Raw genomic sequence first — 23,025 nt, forward strand, 5'->3', positions numbered from 1 at the left:
CGTCCGGCGGACTGTTAGTCAGTGGTCGGTTTTAGTGTCACGCGGACCGTCCGTGCGGATCGCTCCGCACCGGACCGATATGTATAAAGCAGGCCACTGACGAGCCTTCCACCCAGCAAACATTTTTGGTCGATATTCCGAAAAAGGCACCTATTTTAGGTCGCACAATTTAGGAGACCAAAATGAGGCACGTCGAATCGACGTCGTGGGCACGTGCCGGCGACATAAATGGGGAAAAAACGCACGTGCCGGCGACGTATTTATTGACGGTAAATTAGTGATTACAACCATTAGGTCAACACTAGGTCATGTTTCCGATGTGGATTCGACGTCGCCACGACGTGCCGCGTAGTGAAAATGTACTAATTTGGTATTATTTACCACCTTTAGACGTGATGGCGACATATTTTTATCCATATAATTACTCTGCGAGGCAATATTTAGATGAGACGCGATGAAGAGAAAAAGAGACACAAACATTTTACGCTTATATATTCTTTTCACTCAGAAACAAAATGTCTAACAAGAAAACAACTTTAAGTTGTGCAATGATAATGGCGGCCACTAAGTCATGTAAAATAATTTAGGCCGATTACGCTGATGAAGAACGATGAAATCTAGTGCACAGAAAATTTTTTCGTGCAGTATGTTAGGTTTACATACAAAACTATCGATGGGCTTTTGAAATATTTAAGTTTTCAACATTTTATAAAATCAAAATGCATATATTTGCTTGTAATTGAGTGTTGTAATTGAATATTTGTGTGTGTGAGTGTATTGACTTGATCAAAAATATTGTTTTATTTTGAATATTAGCACAATGAAGTACCGTGCGATGGCACCATTCAAGATATAACAACTTAAGTTATGCAATTTCATATTTAGCATCTCGTTATAATGAAAGAAAATGGCGGCACAACCTTATGGTATTGATAGTGCTTTACAAGTGATTTTAACTATATGGTCGCAATTTGGTATCTATTTTAAGTAACATTTACCTAAAATTAGTAGCTAAATCGACATAAAATCGACGACCTAAAGGTCTCCGTATAAGAAATAATTACGTCGCAAATACACCTAAAATGTCTTATTAGTACATTTGACCTATTGGTCAGACTTTGCAGTTAATTTTACCTAATATTTCGACTTATTTTCAACCATTAAGTCCCTGACTTCATGGTCCCCGTATAAGAAATAATTACGTCGCATATACACCTAAAATGCCTTATTAGTACATTTGACCTATTGGTCAGGGTTCGAAGTTAATATTACCTAATATTTCGACAGATTTTCAACCATAAAGTCCCTGACTTCATGGTCTCCGTATAAGAAATAATTACGTCGCATATACACCTAAAAGGCCTTAATAGTATATTTGACCTATTGGTCAGGGTACGAAGTTAATTTTACCTAGTAATAGGACTTATTTTCAACCATTAAGTCCGTGACTTCATAGTCCCCGTATAAGTAATAATTACGTCGCAAATACACCTAAAATACCTTATTAGTACATTTGACCTATTGGTCAGGGTTTAAGGTTAATTTTACCTAATATTTTGCCTTATTTTCAACCCCTAAGTCCCTGACTTCATGGTGTATTTATGAAGTGAAATTTACGTTTTATTATCCCTATATTTTGACTTGGAAGTAAAAGTGTACAATACGTAAAATAATTGGTGACTTAGGACGTCATTTTCACTTAAATTGGAAAAATCTTCTTCGAGCCTAGGAAAAAATACTTAAAATGTTTGCTGGGCAAATGGATGCCGTTACAATGGATTCATCCAAATGGACGGCATCCTAATATTAAACATTGTACGTTTTTGACATTCACGGACCGATTTTGGATTGCAGCCACGCTATTTGGACTGTTGGACGGCTCGTCAGTGGCCATCTTTAAGTTCAGGGAGAGTTACAGAGTAACCCCGGCTACTCACGTAACGATAAATCGTTGCGATAAAACTGTGCTGTCCGACTGTGCAGATAAATCGAACCGTGTGTATGACAAATCGTTACGATAATTGACATACACACGGACATATCGCAATTTATCGTTACGTGAGTAGCCGGGGTAATGCTGACGAGTCCGCGCGGACAGCTTTGTCATACAATCTGGCGGTGCGGGCCGACGGTCCGCGTGACACTAAAACCAGCCTTATAATGTCTACCAATGGCATATACAGGGTGATTTCGGGGTCGTGACCCAGAACCACATTTTCTGACTCTGTAAATGATCCACATTATCATATGGTAGTATTTGATTAAAAGATAATTACTTTAATTATTCTTATTTTTCAAGTAAAATTAATGTTATACTAAGTAATTATGGTCACCCTATGACTTTTGACATACGCTGTATGGAAAGCGACAAGACGTCACATTGAGTAGGGTCACCAAATTGTATGCAAAAATGTTTTTTCCTACTTGCCATCTGGAAAATAATCATCATTATTGGTGATAAACAATAATTAACAACATCATTAGGCTCATCTTTGGATTCTGTATGATGTCTGGCTCTCTTGCTCCACGACCCCGAAATCACCCTGTATAAATATAGTAAGACAAGAGTGCTCACTCCATAAATCAGTTTTGGTACCAAAAAGACTATTATTTTCATAGTCGACATCTAGCATCGAGTAGCGGAATTATCAGTACTGCTAATTGACAATAGATGTAGCACCGACCGGAAAGTCTTATGTTGTTGGGCATTAGACTTTCCGGTCGGTGTATTTTTTAACAAGCTTTTATTAGGTCGACCTGTATGTAACTAATTATGTAATGGAATCTAAGGTAACTAATTTAACCATCTTCCAAGGATCGTAGCGTTATGAAAATTGGCAGCTGTATGTAGTTCTGATGACAATACAATAATATGGTACTGTCGAACCGATCTGATGATGGAGACAGGAGGTGGCCATAGGAACTCTCTGATGAAACAAGGCAACCTAATTGTGTTAGGCGTTTTTAGAATTGTCTCGATGAGTATTAGTTGTCTGTCGTAAGAAAAGTACAGTCAGCGATAAAAGCTTGTACCAAAAATGTAATTTTTTCCAAAAACTTATTTCTCTATGCCAATGGTCAGCTAGGTACTTATGTTGCTCTTAATACAATAAACAGTCGACATATTCATCAGCACTGCAGACGGACATCGAATACGCAATCTAAACTTAATATACCAATATACGACGGCCTCTTTCGCACAGCGGCGTGGTTACGGGGAATAGGCGAGTGTGAGCGAGAGGGCGTCATTTCCCGCTCCACTCGCTGATGCGGCCGTTTTCAAACGCCAGGTTTTTCCGCGGCAAGGGGACCAGGGTGCCTCGCTTCACTATGCCCATGTCTTCCCCCGGGTAGTACTGGAAATTTATGAATAGGGTATTTGATTGTATTTAAAATAAATTATTTTACACCATGCAAGAAATAAAGCACCAGAAGATTTAGAAAACAGACAAACAAAAAAATATATATATAAAAACCGGGCAAGTGCGAGTCGGACTCGCGCACGAAGGGTTCCGTACCATAAAGCAAAAAAAAAACTGAAAAAAATGCAAAAAGAAAACGGTCACCCATCCAAGTACTGACCACGCCCGACGTTGCTTAACTTAGGTCAAAAATCACGTTTGCTGTATGGGAGCCCCACTTAAATTTTTATTTTATTCTGTTTTTAGTATTTGTTGTTATAGAGGCAACAGAAATACATCATCCTTGAAAATTTCAACTGTCTAGCTATCACGGTTAGTGAGATACAGCCTGGTGACAGACAGACGGACGGACGGACGGACGGACGGACGGACGGACGGACAGCGAAGTCTTAGTAATAGGGTCCCGTTTTACCCTTTGGGTACGGAACCCTAAAAATAGACAGCGGTTATTTTTTTGACACAATTTCTATTTTAAAACCCGTATAAAACTATAAGAAGTAGCTAATTTGATTGCGACGTCACACGCTAGTGTTTCATATAAATTGCATAGTAGCAAAATCATTTTGACAGTTCGAAAAAAGAAACTGATTTGACTAGTAGTAAAAACCCTATTATGTGTTACAAAAGATTAATGTGATCATTAAAACATAAACAAATTGTATTGTAATGTGCAGAAGAATAAATACAATATTAAGTTTTTGAATGAAGCAGCAACTTATGAACTTACTTGACATTGTGATACAAATTTTAATACATCCGAGCATAGGAACTCATTGTCTTCCTTAATTTTATCCAATCTGAAATAAACATCAAAACAAACAATTAATTTTAACATTACTAGAGTTAGGAGCAAGAAACATCTGCAATCTGCAACGATTTTGATAGCATCCAAAATGGAAGTGTTATTTATACATCATAATTATCATAATTTCATAGAATTTTGAAGTTTAAAATAACACTTGCACTGCGTGAGCTATCAAAATCGTTGCAGAATTATCTTGGTCTAACTAAGGACAAAAAGTTTTATCAAATATGTATAATACTTACAGTTCTGGTTCCGCTATCCGGTCAGCTAAACAGTTACATATCTTCTCACACAGCACCTCGTCGAACAATGGAATGCCAAATTGGAGATCAAGTATAGTCCATTTCTGAAAAAGAACAACAACATTAATAAATGTTTGATAGTTGATAGAATAATCTAATCAAATAACATCGAGAATAACTTTTACATCGTAGAAAAATACTAACCCCCTTATTCATAAACGTTTACTAAAGTTGACAAGCCGATAATAATTGTTTGTCCCTTTCCATCATACCAAATACGTCGGAAAGGGACAAACGATTATTATCGGCTTGTCACCTTTAGTAAACATTTATGAATAAGGGGGTAAGTAATTTCGCTCTCTGGTCGGACGTTCTGTGACCCGATATTTATATGATTCATACATACAGTATCTACGTACGTAAAGCTCTGGTTTCCTAGGATAGCGGTGCCGTCATATAGCGGCCGTCTCCATACAAATACTACGACATCCATATTTAGCCGTATTATATTGTATCGAGACGGCCGCTATATGACGGCACCGCTATCCTAGGAAAAAAGGGCTTCATAATTAACAAGATACTATGTATATTCGCCGCTAATTTTGCGTTTTGTGTCTTACATATAAGAAAACACAAAAGCTGTACTATGAGCTAGCATTCATACCTCTGGTTTACAAGTTTCATCGTCAGTATGCGCCGTGTCAACTCCGCTATCGCCCTCCGCCATCTCCGTCAACTTGTCGCTCAACTGCGTGAACATCGATATCGACTCCTCCGCCGGACTCAACAACTCATTCAACTGTTTCTCTTTCTCAAAATTAAAATCCGCGCTCGAAGAACGAGGGATATCCGAGATAGACCCCTTGCTTCGCCATTCTTTGGGTCTGTCCTTCAAGTCTTCTATGCTGGTGGAGGAGGAATGTATGGGGACTAGGTCGTCGCTTGAAGGAAGGGACTCTTTGCTTCTTGTGGTCTCGCCGATCGCGAGGCTGTCGAGCTCTTCGCGGAGTAGCTGGCCACCTGTAGAATGACACCAAGATTAAGTTTATGACGTTATAATAATCTTTTGACATACAAGGGAGAAAAATAGTAGTGTTTATATTGAGATCTATGGAAGTTCTGCTAGCCTTGGTGTCTGTGGGTGACGGGGTGACCGCGAAGTGTAACTCGACGGCGACTGCAGCCGCTTGTCGTTCGACTTGTCGCCCGACTGATCGACGATAGAACAACGTACCCTCCACCGTAGTGAAGCCATTCGCCGGCGAGCTAGTCTTGCTGTCTGTGGACGGGGTGACCGCGAAGTGCGACTCGATCGGCGACTGCAGCCGCTTGTCGTCCGACTTGTCGCCCGACTCGGTCGACGATACCGACACTTCGCTTATGGGTTTCGCTATGCCGCACACGTCTTTCATTTTGCGCGGCGCAACTGAAATATCAAGAGGTTTAACGGTATGAGACGCTACATCGTGCTTGGATTCTTGTAGTTGGTAAGTCAGATATGAGATAAACCCTTTTTAACCATTTGACCGCTATTCGGGAACGCATAAAGTAGTAACTGAAACCATCACATCATTTTTAATTTTTAAGGTTTAATGTTTAAATTAGTGTCAATTTTGTGTACTACTATAGTTCGTTTTTTTTAGCATTAGAAAGAACTTCGCAGAAGTAAGCTTGTGGTTCCAAATCCGGCACTTTTAGCGGTAATAATTTAAAGTAAATTATATGTATTGACCATTAGATAATTCAATAATTATTAACAATTAAAGAGTCTGATAAAAACTGTATGCTTGCTTCTGTGGAGTTCTTTCTAATGCTAAAAAAAACGAACTATAAAGAAAAGAAATGGTATCAATAAGTCGCAGCATTGTAGAAAGTTTTCATGATAATAATTTTCTGGATTTTTAGGATGTAGTTTCTAAAACTAAGAGGGATTTGGTTTTTAAAATAACAGTTATGGTTTTTAAGCTTACCGAGTTGCACGGTAGGGGGCGGCCGTGCGCCCAAATCGGGAACTCCTATGTCAGCTAGTGTGACGTAGCCGACAGAGCGAGACAGCCGTAGCCGGGACGCTAGCCGTCTCAGTCCCGCATGCCGCGCCCATAGAGCACTAGTCTCTGTCGACGAACAACTGTTTACTAAGTAATTTACGCAACCTAATAGAAACCAATAGACTATCTTAGCATCTGTAAGCCCCACTTACACCATCCCATTAACCCGGGGTTAACCGGTTAAACGTGGAGTTACGATGGTTACCAGTACAATTTGACACTGGGTTAACGGTTTAACGGGTTAACCCTGGGTTGGTGGGAAGGTGCAAGTGGCGCTGAGGCGGCAAAAAATTGAACTAAAATGTTACTTTACCAGGAGATTTGTCGGCTTCCGGAGGGAACACGACATGTCTTAGCTTCGCCGGTTGTCGGACTCCGACAGCCTACAACAAGTGAGACACGTCGAACTATAAGAATAGGTTATAATGCTCAAACAAAAACAGTCGAACAGGTACGGTCAGCATTTAAGAAAGTTCAAATTGGAGTTCCCCAAGGTAGCATACTTGGGCCACTTCTATTTCTAATCTACCTAAATGAACTTCCAAATATAGTTGATGTACCATGTACTTTATATGCAGATGATGTTACTCTATTGTTCTCAAATGAAAATACATATGAAAGCATGCAAGATCATATAAACAGTGTACTAACAACAGTTTTAAAATGGCTAAACAGTCTTAATCTCCATGTCAACTTAGATAAAACTAAACTTATACAATTTAGAAATTATAAAACTGTAAGATGACGTAAGTCATGTTAGTTTTCTCGGCGTGGAAATAGATACGCATTTAAATTGGAAGGCACATATAAACAAGATAAATAAAAAGATATCTAGTAGATGTTATGCTTTATCCATTTTGTCAGAAACTTGCTCCGAAAAAATAGTTATTAGTGCTTATTATGGAACAGTCTACCCACTACTTACGTACGGAGTAATTTTTTGGGGCAATTCTGTTGAGGTTGATAAAACATTCATATTGCAGAAAAGATGCTTAAAAACTGTTTTTAGAATGTACATAGATGAATCGCTACGTGACGTATTTAGGGAAAAGCGCTTTTTGACACTTACCGGCATTTATATATTAGAAATAAGTCTTTTTGTAAAAAATCACCCTGAATATTTCACAAAGCGTTCATGCAAAGAAAATGTCAGATCGCAATATAAATATAATATGGTACTTCCGAGAGTTAGCACCTTAATATATAAAAAAAGCACATTCATATCGGCTATGAATATCTACAATCATCTGCCTAACGAAATAAAGTGCCTGGAAGGAAATACTTTTAAAAGATGCCTAAAAAACTTTTTAATAGACAAAGTCTTCTATAACTTAAAAGAATTTTATAACTCGATTAACCTAAATGAATACTAAAATTTAGTTTAAGATAAAATATAAAAAACTTAGTTTAAGATAAAATGTAAAAACTTAGTTTAAGATAAAATATAAATACTTAGCTTAAGATAAAATATAAAAACCTAGTTTAAGATAAAATAAATTGTATGCCCGAAAAGGGTAAAACTGTTGATACTCATCAAAAAATGTACTTAGTTATAGTTCTTGTACCTACACAGTTTACACAATAAATATTTCTGATTTCTGATTTCTGATATAAGTTTTAATATCTTGAACGATGTCTATTTAAAGTCGTGACAAAGTGCAAGGCTTTTTTAGGGTTCCGTTTCCAAAGGGTAAAAACGGGACCCTATTACTAAGACTCCGCTGTCCGTCCGTTCGTCTGTCCATCTGTTTGTCGCTAGGCTGTAAGTCATGAATCGTGTTAGCTAGATAGTTTAAATTTTCACAGATGTATTTCTGTTGCCGCTATAACAACAAATACTAAAAAGTACGGAACTCTCGGTGGCCGAGCCCGACTCGCACTTGTCCGGTTTTGAGGTTTAGTCAGGCCTGTATGTGTATAGTTATTTTTTGTATTATTCCATTTAAAACAAATATAAACTTTGTCTACGACGAGTAAAGGCAGGGCGCCGAGCGAGCAGCCAGCGCCGTCCGCCGTCCAGTGCCGACTATTTACGACCAGCTGCTACAACTTCAGCAGACACAGTTCTCTGTGTTATACCCCGGCCACATACTCGACCAGTGGCATGGGAAGTAGGCAGCGACGTAGTGTGGCCACGCTACTCGTGATGCCCGGCGTTTCCTATTTTGTCGATTTTTGGCGCGACTCCAAGGAACGGCAAGGAGCGTCGCGATTAATCGCGCGAGCAGGGTAGTCTATGCCCGGAGCGAGCAACAGCGAGGAGCACCGCTACGAGCATAGTCTGGCCGAGGTAGTACCTGCAGCAGCACGGGTCCGCGGCGCAGCGCGGAGTTGGCGGCCTGCAGCGCGGCGGCGGCCGGCAGCGCGCCCGCCCAGCCGCCCGCGCCGTCCAGCGCCGCCTCCGCGCCCCACCACGCCACCACCAGCCGCGAGCAGCCCAGCCACAGTTCCCTGTGTTACCTGCAGCAGCACGGGTCCGCGGCGCAGCGCGGAGTTGGCGGCCTGCAGCGCGGCGGCGGCCGGCAGCGCGCCCGCCCAGCCGCCCGCGCCGTCCAGCGCCGCCTCCGCGCCCCACCACGCCACCACCAGCCGCGAGCAGCCCAGCCACAGTTCCCTGTGTTACCTGCAGCAGCACGGGTCCGCGGCGCAGCGCGGAGTTGGCGGCCTGCAGCGCGGCGGCGGCCGGCAGCGCGCCCGCCCAGCCGCCCGCGCCGTCCAGCGCCGCCTCCGCGCCCCACCACGCCACCACCAGCCGCGAGCAGCCCAGCCACAGTTCCCTGTGTTACCTGCAGCAGCACGGGTCCGCGGCGCAGCGCGGAGTTGGCGGCCTGCAGCGCGGCGGCGGCCGGCAGCGCGCCCGCCCAGCCGCCCGCGCCGTCCAGCGCCGCCTCCGCGCCCCACCACGCCACCACCAGCCGCGAGCAGCCCAGCCACAGTTCCCTGTGTTACCTGCAGCAGCACGGGTCCGCGGCGCAGCGCGGAGTTGGCGGCCTGCAGCGCGGCGGCGGCCGGCAGCGCGCCCGCCCAGCCGCCCGCGCCGTCCAGCGCCGCCTCCGCGCCCCACCACGCCACCACCAGCCGCGAGCAGCCCAGCCACAGTTCCCTGTGTTACCTGCAGCAGCACGGGTCCGCGGCGCAGCGCGGAGTTGGCGGCCTGCAGCGCGGCGGCGGCCGGCAGCGCGCCCGCCCAGCCGCCCGCGCCGTCCAGCGCCGCCTCCGCGCCCCACCACGCCACCACCAGCCGCGAGCAGCCCAGCCACAGTTCCCTGTGTTACCTGCAGCAGCACGGGTCCGCGGCGCAGCGCGGAGTTGGCGGCCTGCAGCGCGGCGGCGGCCGGCAGCGCGCCCGCCCAGCCGCCCGCGCCGTCCAGCGCCGCCTCCGCGCCCCACCACGCCACCACCAGCCGCGAGCAGCCCAGCCACAGTTCCCTGTGTTACCTGCAGCAGCACGGGTCCGCGGCGCAGCGCGGAGTTGGCGGCCTGCAGCGCGGCGGCGGCCGGCAGCGCGCCCGCCCAGCCGCCCGCGCCGTCCAGCGCCGCCTCCGCGCCCCACCACGCCACCACCAGCCGCGAGCAGCCCAGCCACAGTTCCCTGTGTTACCTGCAGCAGCACGGGTCCGCGGCGCAGCGCGGAGTTGGCGGCCTGCAGCGCGGCGGCGGCCGGCAGCGCGCCCGCCCAGCCGCCCGCGCCGTCCAGCGCCGCCTCCGCGCCCCACCACGCCACCACCAGCCGCGAGCAGCCCAGCCACAGTTCCCTGTGTTACCTGCAGCAGCACGGGTCCGCGGCGCAGCGCGGAGTTGGCGGCCTGCAGCGCGGCGGCGGCCGGCAGCGCGCCCGCCCAGCCGCCCGCGCCGTCCAGCGCCGCCTCCGCGCCCCACCACGCCACCACCAGCCGCGAGAACCCCAGCAGCAGCCGCGGCACGCTGCGGACCACCGTGCCTAACGACAAACCACAAATTTCAAAATTTTAGGCGTCATACGTTAAAATTTATTCGTCGGCCGAAGATATATTATGTGTCGGAGCGTGACTCCAGACATATTGCAGCGTCACAGTTCATAGTTTTAAACGCCTGTATAAAGTCGATTAGCAATGTTTGGCTATGTATTACTTGGTTGTAACGGAATAATAAAGTAGCGTAGAGAGTAACGCCATCTATCGGCGTATTGTTGAACTAAGTTGACAGGTAGAAGGCTTTGGAACGTCAAGTGGTTTAACTTGGGTGAAGTTCGGTACGAGGTGGCAGTTTTGTCGTTATGTTGGTAGACTGGTGGAGTAGGTTTGCCACTTGACTTCGAGGCGGGAGCGGCAGAGCTCCGCTGACAGAGTTGATCAGACCGTGCGTGGGATTGAACGTTAGCCAACCTCGTGCCTAATTCGCCACGTTCCTGAAGGCTTACACCTGAAGGATTATTCTGAAACCTTATAGAATCCAACGGTCTTTAAACGGCCTGCCGCCAGACCGGCGCGGGCTTCCCGGCATAGAGGCGCCGTCGACACAGACAACCTGACACAGCCTGCGTCCCTTTACCTTTCTTCAGTAACAGCGTGGGCGGCCCGTAGCCGGCAACGTGGTATAGGTACAGCCTCATCCACGGCGTGGAGGCTTCGGGCGGGGCCGGGCCTACGTGGGGCAGCGCGCCTGCCGCCAAACCGGCGCGGGCTTCGCGGCATAGAGGCGCCGTCGACACGGCTAGCCTGAATACAACACGAGTTTTAGAATAAATGAACCCGTAAACTATGGATACATCATTAAAAATATAGTTGTTTATCTTTCTTTACGTTTTCACAAGTATGGAACGATAGCGAAAATTATGAACGTTTTATACGCATCTACACACACCTACCTGTACTTGTGCTGCAGCAGGCGCGAGCGCTGCGGCGCGCCGAGCGCGTGCAGCGCCTCGCAGCGCAGCAGGTCGAGCGGGCGCAGGCGCGGCCGCAGGATGCGCAGCGTGCGCCGCAGGCACGCCGCCGCCGCCAAGTAGCACGCCGCCTCGCCTTCGACTACACCTACCTGTACTTGTGCTGCAGCAGGCGCGAGCGCTGCGGCGCGCCGAGCGCGTGCAGCGCCTCGCAGCGCAGCAGGTCGAGCGGGCGCAGGCGCGGCCGCAGGATGCGCAGCGTGCGCCGCAGGCACGCCGCCGCCGCCAAGTAGCGCGCCGCCTCGCCTTCGATTTCAGGGTCTCCTGCCACCTAGCCAATTCCAATGATGACATGATTTATGGTTTACTAGATTGACAAGCGGTTCGGAATTATGTTATACCCGGCGTTCCTATGTATATTACGGTATGTTGTCTTAGAGGATATAACTAAACGGAGACGCCATGTTTGTAATTTTCGGTACAAAACAGTCTGTCGTTTTTTGCGGTGGAAGGGGCACGTCAAATGTATACGTAACCTAAAAAATCGTCTCAGATAAACGTCAGTCCATACAATGTGTATGACCCTTGGCCGCCTATTTTCGACAGAGGGGAACGCCTGTTAATGGCTACTCCGTTTGGTTACACATATCCTCTAAGTATTCGAATATCATTTTTAACAACATCGGTTACTTTCGTATTTACAAATATGTCACATATTTGCGTAAAGTTAACAGAGAAAAGAATCAACACATAAATTTTATTTTCGACATAAACAATTTACGTTTGGGTACAATTACACATTTAGTTTCACAAGCATTATTATTCATCATCGCCACCAAGCCTCTACATAAATAAACATAAACAAAGTAACAAAAATAATCACTTACCTTATTTAATTCCATAAGTAAACTATCCAAACTTTCGTCGCATATTTTTCCAACTTCAAATAACGTAACAGCATGTGTTTTGAGATCCTAAAACAAACAAACATATTACTTATTTGACATTACATATTCAGGTGACTTATTGAAATATTTCCGTTTTACAATATAAGGGACTTTACTAGCTCATTACGCCACCGTTAACTATACAAGACAACGGCTACCTACAGTTAAAAATGAACCTTCATGCATTGTCAAAGGAGTTATTATTGCGCAATGTAGTAAAATAGTCGTGGCGGTTAAACAAATGAGACGTATTTTTAAAGAAATTAAGTTTTTTTTTATATCAGGGCCAATTGTAAAGTCCCTTTTCTTTTTCAATGGCACTTTTATACTATAACACCGTTATTCATAAACACGCTACAAACCTCAATTAGCTAATAATCGTTTGACCTTATCTGTCATTTTGACTTATGTGTTTGTAAGAAAGGGATAAAATATAATTTAACTCAATGAATAAATAATAAACTTAAAAAAAAAGCTACATCAGGGCCGTAAACTTTTATGAATAAGGGGGTAATTGTAGGGAGTGCTCCCGGTACTGGCTTTCTATACAAATACAGTACCGGAAGCGGGAATTCCCGGTTCTCGCCATACAAACTCAGTACCGGGAGCATTCCCTAGGTAATAGTGTACCGGTGAAAGGTTTCCCATCATGAGGTAGGCGGCTAAAGTAGAGTCGAAGAGCAGCGCCACCCTCTTGACGCCAATGTTGGTGGAGTTATCGCTCATGTCTTGACAGCTCTGTAAATAAACATGTTTGAAATAAACCAGAAATATTTCTAGAATAATGTCTAAATTTGAAATGATAACTCTAATTGATTTTAAAAACCCTAATGTCTCTTGCACATGGCGCATAAACTCGTAGCTTGTGACAAGGACATGTGCCAACAACATCCTCAAGATACATGCACTAATTACTCGCGTGTGCTTTAAGGCCTGGCCAAACACAGAGCGCGACGCAGCGCCGCGTGATGCCGACGCGATGCCTGGTCAAACAGGGCGCGCGCCGATCGCGCCGGCCTCACGCTCTCAACACGCCTTCATCGCGCGCGTGAACGCGGCGCGGCCGCGCGGGAACGCGGCGCACCGCTCGCTGCCTAACGTCCGATCCGACTGATGTGACCCAGCGCGACGCGGCGGGCCGCCGCGTCCGCGCGGCGCAGCGCTGCGCACGCGCCGCGCGGACGCAAGGGACGGCGCGGCGCGGGGCGCGTCAGAAGCGGGGCGTGATACCGGCGGGACGCAGTCTGTTTGACGTCGGTAACCTGTTAGCACGTGCCGCGGTCGCGCGGCGCGGACGCGGCGCTGCGTCGCGCCGTATGTTTGACCAAGCCTTTAACAATTGAGTTCATAAATACGTATACATATCTTCAGTTCACCTTAATCCATTGGAATAAGGTGAAAAAATAATTATGAACTCGGCTGTACAACGCACATGTCACTGCAGCGAGTGCAGCGGACTATTAGCGCAAGCATCATTCACATGTTATCTTTACTAACCTGCGTCTTTTACTTGCTCCAGTTGCGCATAATGTGCGGGTTATTTGCACGCGCTGGCACATGCTTAAGCCGCTGGACTTGCATGTTTCATTATAGGTACAGTTGTTTACATTACAATGCATATAGCCCGCGCAAGTACCTCAACATGCGCAAGTTACATGCACCGTATGCAAGAGCCATTAAGAACAGTTATAGCAGCGCCCTAAGGTATTTTGTAGCTAATTATACCTGTTTGGATGTGGACGGTTCTTTCATAAGTACGGGCTCCATTTGTAATACCTCCTCTTCCATGTTGGGGTTAAATGTTAGCGGCGATATTTGGCTGTACCTGCAAAAATATATATGTTTAATATGGCCTGATTCAAGTAATCCTAGTGGTACGTTAAGCTAAACTAGACTTAGCTACTTTGTCAATAAGGTCTACAGTGAACTTACTGTGGGTGTAGAGGCTGCGTGAGCGCTATACGCCAGGACGCGTGTCGGTTGGAGAACTGAGAGCTAAACTAGACTTAGCTGCCTTGTCAATAAGGTGTACAGTCGGATTACTGCGGGTGTAAAGGTTGTGTGTGCGCTGTACGCCAGGGCGCGTGCGGGTTGAAGACCTGCGAGCTAAACTAGACTTAGCTGCCTTGTCAATAAGGTGTACAGTCGACTAACTGTGGGCGTAGAGGATGCGTGAGCGCTGTACGCTAGGGAGCGTGTCGGTTGAAGACCTGCGAGCTAAACTAGACTCAGCCGCCTTGTCAATAAAGTCTACAGTGGACTAACTGTGGGCGTAGAGAATACGTGAGCGCTGTACGCCAGGGCGCGTGTCGGTTGAAGACCTGCGAGCTAAACTAGACTTAGCTGCCTTGTCAATAAGGTATACAGTCGACTAACTATGCGTGTAGAGGCGTATGTACCACAGGTAAAACGCGAAGCTAAACTAGACTTAGCCGCCTTGTCAATAAGGTATACAGTCGACTTACTGTGGGTGTAAAGGTTGTGTGTGCGCTGTAGGCCAGGGCGCGTGCGGGTTGAAGACCTGCGAGCTAAACTAGACTTAGCTGCCTTGTCAATAAGGTATACAGTCGACTAACTATGCGTGTAGAGGCGTATGTACCACAGGTAAAACGCGAAGCTAAACTAGACTTAGCCGCCTTGTCAATAAGGTGTACAGTCGACTTACTGTGGGTGTAAAGGTTGTGTGTGCGCTGTACGCCACGAGGCGTGCGGGTTGGGGACCCGCGGCGGTTGCAAGTGCTGCGCGAACCCCAGCCGGCAGTAAAGGGACACCGCTTGCTTCACTAGGCCGCATTCAACCTTACACAGAAACATGTACATTGTAATATAAAATACAGTATGGAACTGAACGAAAAGCAATGACTTATACCCGTTAATGTTTAGGTCATACTAAGGCAACTTTTAAGTGGCCCACTGATTAACAGTCCGCCGGACGGCATCGGCCTGTCAGTTAGAACAAAATTTTGACAGTTCCGAACAACTGACAGGCCGACACCGTCCGGCGGACTGTTAATCAGTGGGCCCCTTTACTATGGAACCAACACCGAATCGAAAAAAAAATTGACTCTCCCATAGGAAATTGCAACATCAGCCCAGCAAAATGTATAAAACATCCAAATTTTTTTCCGCGTTTTCGGGGTTGGTCCCATAGTAAAAGTTGCTCAGTATGACCTAAACATTAACGGGTTTGAGTAATTGCTTTTCGTTCAGTTACATACTGTATAAATACAGAAAAAGGAGTCAACATTTTCACATTTGAATACTTTTACTTATTACGCAAATGGAGGATTCTTCTGCGAGCCCTATGTCCCTAATGAGGGATACCAGGAATGTGTCATCATCATCATCGTCGTCATTACACATACAGATTACTCTAATGAGGCAAGGCTTACCTACTTTAGTATAGTAGACCTTAATTAATTTTAATATGGTTGACAATGTGAACTTGACATTCGCACTTTTAAATCCAGCCGCGACCGTAGTTCTGTGTTCGCGTATAGACAGGCAATCATTAGAGCAGCGTCTCGAAGTAGGTTTTAGTATACTGAACCTTATATCATAGCAGTAAGGTTGACATTCGCACCTTTAACACTGCCGCTAGCTCACCCACCGTAGTATGTTCGTCAATGGAGACGAAAACCTCGTATAATAACGTCTCGAAGGAATCTCCAGCGACGCGGTTCATGACGACTTATTAAAGTAAACTTTATGACAAGTCAATAAGGTTTACATTCGTACCTGTAACACTGCCGCTAGCTCAGCAACCGTGGTATGTTCGTCAATGGAGACGAACACCTTGTATAATAACGTCTCGAAGTAATCTCCAGCGACGCGGTTCATGACGAACCCTTTTAAAGGCGGGACGGAAACCCGGTCTTCGGCCGTGATCGGTACATCCAGGTAAATCAGACCGCGCCTAAAAAGATTACAAAAAATTTAGTTATTAGAGCAACAAAAAAATCAAACTCGATTTTTGATGCTCTGCAGCAATCGAAATATTCTTTTTTAGATAATGTTTACACAGGGTGGATTTTTTGAATGGGTCACTAAGAGCAGCTATCAGATTCCGTGCGGTCGTCCGTTTTAAGAGAATCTTCCGTAACTTTTAAATTAAAAATTAATTTTCGAAATTTTCTTTGATTTTTAAGTAATTTTATTTATTAATTTAGAGATTTTGGAAAATAATACAGACAGCGACAAAATCGTCAATTTTAACATTGATGCCACAAAAGATGCCAATTCTGTGCATGATGAAAAGCTTCTTAGAGACTATATAATAATAATTAAAGCCTAAGAGAAACAGAGACTAAGAGACTAAGCTAAAGAAAATGTTATTGATTAGCCGCGTCCACACAGAGCGAGCATACCCCCGAGGAAATTGCCTCGAGTGGACCCGGCTAGTCGTTTAGATAATTATGTACTGATAAGCATGTACTTACCTGTACAAGGTCTTAACGGTGTTGTAGTCGAGAGTGCCGGCAGTTTGAGAACCGCGGTCGATCAGCAGATCGATCAGCTCCCGTTCCTGGTCGCTGAGCGGCTAGCAACAAAAGGATTAGTTGGCACACCATTCGGTTAACAAAAGCGATTACCGTCGCCTTCTCGTAGGCCATTAAATATTAACAAAAATTAAGCATTAACAAAAACATGTTTTAACTTATTAACACTCAGAAATACCAACTCAACCGTATGTGACGTTATCTATGAAAAGGGACCTTATTGTCGATGGCGCTTGCGCCATTATTAAATGATGCTCCGTTATAAATATAGTCGCACCAATAAAAGTCTGCAGCGGATTTGATAGCCCACGCAGTGGAAGTGTTATTTATACGTCATAATTTCATAGAAGTTTGTCGTTTAAAATGACACTTGCACTGCGTGGGCTATCAAAATCGCTGCAGACTTTTTACGGTCTAACTATACAATGCCGCGCGACGCTGTGCGGCGTAAGCGCCATCGACAAGGTCCCTTTTCATAGATAATGCCCCATATTACAGCACTCACCTTGACATCGGCTTCTAACACATAGCCAAGCTCGATCCGCCACCACGGCTGCATGGGAATGTTGAGTGGTACCCGTGGCAGTAACGCCCTAATGGCCTTGGAGCGCCCGCGGCGGCCGAGGGAGCGCGACTTGGCGACAAGCTCGAGGTATTCGTTGCGGCCGATGCCTAGTAAGCGAAGACCTGAAAGCAGTTATGGTACATGTTAACTTGCAGTACCTAATATCAAATTAATGGTATTGGCGATATTTATTTTATACCATGGGGCTGTGTGCATAAACACGCGAGGTGTTTTCGGCTACTTTTTGAAACTTTTGAATTATTAAACTTGTTATAAGAGTATGTCATAATAATGTCTTACAATCGGCAGCCGTGAAGTTGGGCATGGTGTCGTAGCTCTTCTCCAGCTCGATGAGCAGCGCCACCACCTCCACGTAGTAGATGAACGGGGTTATCCGCAGACCTGAATAACATGACAACTAATATAGTAGGTGCCATTTTACACAATGGCCATCTTTTTGATCAACTGTTGTAGTGTGCAGTCACATTAAACCAATTTTACAAGCTTTCATTTAGTTTCACCTGACCATTGTCTGTCTGTCTGTCCGTGTGTAATCAAATCCTGCAAGTTAAATGTATAAATCGGATGACAATGCAATATGTACCATCGGGATGGAGACAGGAGGTGGCCATAGGAACTCTGTGATGAAACAACGTAACCTCATTGTGTTAGAGGTTTTTAGAATTGTCTCGATGAGTATTAGTTGTCTGTCGTAAGAAAAGTACAGTCAGCGATAAAAGCTTGTACCAAAAATGAAATTATTGCCAAAAACTTTTTACACTTAAAACACACTGTAAACAGTTTTTAACACTTTGATCGCCACACCTATTATACATATACAAGATGCTATGACTAACTAGGGAAGCTGATTTTACCCCTCCTCCCAATTGTAATAAAAAATAAAACGTGTACGTTTGTTGTATTGTCATCAGCTCAGCTTCAGCAGCTCAGCAGGTCAGCTTATTACCCCCGCAAAATACCAGTTTTACCCCCACGGGGGAATTACCCCCAGGTTAGGAACCACTGCCTTAATGGAATGCACTGATCAAATCAGCGCTGCGCAGGCAATTTGTAACGAAATGACTGACGCAGCGTATGCTGAGCCCGTTCCTTTTGCCGCACAATTTTTTTTTTTTAGTTATTATATTTGTAACCTGTATGCTTTGTGTGTTGCAATAAATGGTTTCTTATTCTTTCTTATTCATGAGTGTATCATGTTACACTGTAACTGTGCTTGTCTGTGGATGTCTTTGGAAGTGAGTTTAAGCTCAATTATTGTTAGTCAGTGACTGTAAAAATGTTAAAATGGAAATGGGCTGGACATATGGCAAGAGAAGGTAAAAATTAGTGGGATAGAGAGGTAGCGGAATGGTATCCTAGAGATGGAAAGAGGAGAGAAGGGAGACCAATAATGAGGTGGTCGGATGACATTAAGAAGCATGCGGGAGTAAACTGGATTAGGATGGCACAGGATAGAGAGACGTGGAGAGAGCTGGAGGAGGCCTATGCCAAGAAGGCAGACTAAAATATTTTAAACAATGACATTAAAATATATTTATTAAAAATTTATTAGGAAAGATATTGAAACTAATATAATGATAAATGAAATGTGAATTAATTTAAATGCAATATGTACTAATTCTATTTTGGTCAATAAAGGCTATTCTTATCTTCTTATCTTATCTTATTGTTAGTCGGCAGAAAAGGCAATACCATGCAATTTTAAAAATACAGTAATTTTTGTAAGGTTGGCTACGCATAAGTAGCTAGGTTGATCAACTACTTCTTGTTGTTATTCGGTCCCATCAGCCAGGAGACAATAGTAGCATAGTTTGTTAGAAAAACTGCTGTACCATGTTCTACAAAGATGCTTAGTAGATGTCCCATTATGAAAAGGCCTTATAACTACCACAAAATTCAAGTTTGGTTCATTTCAGTAACGTAAAAACTAGTATTTTAAGAGTGACCCAGCCAGGAGACCGTAACCATGGTACCTAGTGACCAGAAAAAGATGATTCACCCAGCTCCTCTGATGTTGCTTATGTCCATGGGCGATGATTGCTTCCCATCAGGTGGCTCATCCACTTGTTTGCTTCCGATTACATAAAAACACAACTTTTAAAAGATTAACAACTAAGCAAGTTAGCCTTTTACCTTTGACAATCATATCGGCCAGATGGTAGGGGTACAGCATGAGCCTCTGAATGCTGCTGTGCACAAGGGTCTCGTAATATTTCCTTTCATCTTTCTGGACTGTCCGCACTGCAACATTACAATATGTGTGACAGATTTTATGCTAGATGGTGTGCTCAAATTACGGCACCTATGCAATTAAAACTGCACGAGGCCATGCGCATGGCGGGGAATAGAACCCTATGGAGGAACCTGGTCTTCAACAGAAGGATATGATGTCACGATCCTCAGTATTGAGGGACCGACTGAAGAAGAAGAACAGATTTTATTAATTATTTAATTAAAAAAAAAAATTTAAGTTCATATGTTGATTATATTTAATAAGAGTAAGAAAAAAGTGACCCCCAATTATTTTAATCTTTGTATTCATTAGTACCCTTGCTTCATAAGTTCTTGATAGAAAATAAAAACAAAAATATTAATAATAAAAAACTAGATGACACATTTTGAAATAATAAAACTTACCAAGACTTCCCCTGTACCGGAGTTGATTTTTAATACTGAATTCAAATATATATCTCTCATACTCCTTGCTGGAATCCCCTAGCAGCTGAAATAAATATTTAATCAGCTTCTGATTTAAAGTGGTCATTCCAATAAGAATCTCACTAAGATTACGAGCAAGACCAATAACAAAAATAACAAGTTTCATGTGGATATCAATGTTTTGTTTACTTTTATAGTAAAGGCTGATGATGACCATAATTATGAGATAATGTCCTGAAGGTATTAAGTATCAAGTATACAATTTATTACTTTAATATGCTCAGATTACACAAACTTATCAAACCATATCAGTTTACCTTTTTAACGTTTGCTGGCAGCTTAGCCCATTGTATTTTCTTTCGAACGCATTCCTCGACTTCGTCCTCCATGTCAGTGGAGCTACTTTGCCCTTATCGCCACTACATTGAATTATATTATTTTGCTAATTGAATGTCCTTGAGTAAATTCTACCAGATATTATGATTTGATAAAGGAAAACTAAATTTGCTATAATGTTCCGATTGCGCGATGGCGAAGAAACACCGTTCAAAATGTGTTACATCCGTTTGAAAATAATTAAGTTACTACATAAATTTAAGGTTTGTATAACATTATTGGAATAGGAAGGTCATTAGGGATAAATAACTCAATTACACAACATAAACTTCACTGATTTTGTAATGTTATAAATGAAACTGATAACAATAACAAATATTTTTGGTTTTACATTTTTGAAGAGTATGTTTATGAACGTCGCTTGTTTATGTCAAAATTGACACTTAGACAGATGTTGCCATATTAATAAAAACCCTAAATCGATTAATGCAGTCAAGTCCGATTCTAACCGATTTTCTTCTGCATTAGTATTTTTTTTCGTCTTAAATATTTTTTCTCGTCGTCGCTCGACTGCGCCGAATCCAATAAGAGGCTTATGTGTTCGACTTGTATATATATCCATCCCTAATAGATTGATACACAATACATGTATAACATAGTATGTTTCCTCCTTACTACAAAACGGCTGAGCCGATTTTGATGAAAGATAAGATGTCATATCGTTTGATTCGCCTTTATTACGCGAAAGTATATTAAAATGTAAAATATTAAATAAAAACCTTCCAACACTTTGTTACTGGAATTCTTCTCCAAAAATATCCGTTTACCTACTTACGAGTTACAGACAAACTGATATAAAATTTTAATGAATATTTGAATATACATTATCCGCCGTCTAAGCTATCTCGACACTTCTTTCTTTATAAAGTCTTTGCAGAGTTAACTTGGACCGACTCTTACAGGGTTCAGCGACAGATTTAATAAAAACTGTAATTTTTATATAATTTACAAGACTTGCAAGAGTATACACAATTTTTATTATTATAAATTCACATAAATAAAGCATCAAATGAGGCATGAATCTGGTTAATCATATCTGAAGCAGTCATACTGCGACCATGAATGCAAAAAGCTTTATAATTACATATTCTCGTAAACCTAGCAGATAAAAAAGCAGCCACACTTTGTGCAAGTTGAACAGACTTTTCATTATCACAGAGATCATATTTTAAAGCCCATGTGTAAAAAGTACCCAAAGCTCCAGAAAGTATATCGCCTTGCCCACCGGCTCTTCGACCAGATCCTCCTTTTGACAAAGTCCAATCGAAAGAAGCAATACTTGAGTAGTAGTGATCTTCACCTCCTTTATGCAAAACGCTAACATTGTCTCCCCAGAAAGTATACCAAGTGCTATTGCTAGAAATTGCAGTAATAAATCTCTTTGCTTCCTGATTATTGGGGGTTAGGATGGCTCCTGGTAAGGGATATCCCTTTATAATAGTCAAATTTATTGAAACTGCGTACAGGCCATCAGCATCAATAATCAATGGCTTCTTTAACATCTTGCAGGCTTCTATGATGTCATAAGTCAATGTCATTGTGTTTTCTTCCCTTCCTAATCCTGGCCCGATTATGATTATATCCATTTTCTTTAGCAATGTTTCAATTTGTGGTAAGTTCTTGGATCTTAAATAAGGATAAACTATAAGATCTGGGCTATAAGATTTTATTACTGGTGCTGCATTCTCAGTAGTGATAACATAAACTAAATCGGCACCAACCTGAAACGATATATAATTACATACATAATCGTCTTATCTATTTCCATCAAAGGATCAAAAACCAACAAAGACTAGGTATTTAACCAGGCCACATGGTACCATTACCTTCTAACTACAAAGTCAAAAATTAACAAGAGAAACAAGTAGAAAATTACTATCATTTTCTTAATGTTAATGCAAATAGAAAAACATATCGTAAGCAAAAAAGGCGAACTTAATACAAATAATTTCAATGAAAAAGTGTCACCTTCAAGGATGAGATAGCTGAAAAGTATGGTGCGCCAGTGTACTCGGTAGATCCACCTATAACACATATTTTACCAGCGTCACCTTTACTTTTGCCTTCAAATTCAGGAACAATAATTTTACCGAGGCTTAAAAGCCTTTCCTCGTTTAAATTATCGATAGTTGAACATTCTTCGACTATTGACGGAGTAACTATTTTAGTCATTAATACAAAATACAATCCAATTACAGCGAAACTTTTTAAAATAGAATTCATGTTCGAAACAAAACTTATTTCACACTAATAAACAAATACAACATCAAGTGGGTGTTGCTTTGTTGATTGAAATGAAATAGAATGTCCACGAATAACACGTCCCTAAAAAAAATAATTGCTCACACAAATAAATATGACCTTCGGGCCTTTATGATCTTGGATATACCATTACAAAAAATGTTTACTTTCGAGTTTCGCGATACGAGTTCACATTTTATTACAAAGGAATCGATTTAAAGTCGATTCGATCGATTAAATTTTGATGTGTGTGTATGATGTATGGTAATACTACTGAAATTGTTAACCAATGGCAGCCAAGTATATCACAAAGAATT

The 23,025-nt window shown here is 43.2% G+C and overlaps 2 protein-coding genes across 2 annotated transcripts; both read right to left on the minus strand.

Annotated features, from left to right (window-relative positions):
- Positions 1–51: 51 nt before the first annotated feature.
- On the minus strand, positions 52–20,846 carry LOC134671799 (protein FAM91A1). The gene is made up of 21 exons (XM_063529622.1): positions 20,389–20,846; positions 20,051–20,135; positions 19,547–19,654; positions 17,693–17,794; positions 17,333–17,514; positions 16,768–16,868; positions 16,067–16,244; positions 14,994–15,127; positions 14,054–14,153; positions 12,959–13,066; positions 12,269–12,355; positions 11,534–11,712; positions 11,048–11,214; positions 10,282–10,457; positions 6,831–6,900; positions 6,440–6,583; positions 5,704–5,895; positions 5,134–5,489; positions 4,470–4,573; positions 4,150–4,219; positions 52–3,356 (listed from the first exon to the last, which is right to left on the minus strand). The coding sequence occupies exons 1-21, from the start codon at positions 20,458–20,460 to the stop codon at positions 3,246–3,248; spliced, it is 2,826 nt and encodes a 941-aa protein (XP_063385692.1). The 5' UTR covers positions 20,461–20,846; the 3' UTR covers positions 52–3,245.
- A 579-nt stretch (positions 20,847–21,425) lies between these two features.
- LOC134671800 (ATP-dependent (S)-NAD(P)H-hydrate dehydratase-like) lies at positions 21,426–22,820 on the minus strand. Its single transcript, XM_063529623.1, has 2 exons — positions 22,436–22,820; positions 21,426–22,188 (listed from the first exon to the last, which is right to left on the minus strand). Exons 1-2 carry the CDS (start codon positions 22,688–22,690, stop codon positions 21,457–21,459), a joined length of 987 nt encoding a protein of 328 aa, XP_063385693.1. The 5' UTR covers positions 22,691–22,820; the 3' UTR covers positions 21,426–21,456.
- Positions 22,821–23,025: the final 205 nt, after the last annotated feature.

The sequence above is a fragment of the Cydia fagiglandana genome, chromosome 16 (genome assembly GCF_963556715.1).
Source record: "Cydia fagiglandana chromosome 16, ilCydFagi1.1, whole genome shotgun sequence".
Taxonomy (NCBI): Eukaryota; Metazoa; Arthropoda; class Insecta; order Lepidoptera; family Tortricidae; genus Cydia; species Cydia fagiglandana.

Excerpts from the sequence above, each read along its gene's own strand:
- LOC134671800 (XM_063529623.1), bottom strand. The coding sequence starts at position 22,690 with ATGAATTCTATTTTAAAAAGTTTCGCTGTAATTGGATTGTATTTTGTA. Across the intron at positions 22,189-22,435 it reads CAGCTATCTCATCCTTGAAG|GTTGGTGCCGATTTAGTTTA; the intron begins GTGACACTTTTT and ends ATATCGTTTCAG.
- LOC134671799 (XM_063529622.1), bottom strand. The coding sequence starts at position 20,460 with ATGGAGGACGAAGTCGAGGAATGCGTTCGAAAGAAAATACAATGGGCT. Across the intron at positions 11,215-11,533 it reads CTGCTGCAGCACAAGTACAG|GCTAGCCGTGTCGACGGCGC; the intron begins GTAGGTGTAGTC and ends TGTTGTATTCAG. Across the intron at positions 5,490-5,703 it reads TGGCTTCACTACGGTGGAGG|GTGGCCAGCTACTCCGCGAA; the intron begins GTACGTTGTTCT and ends GTCATTCTACAG.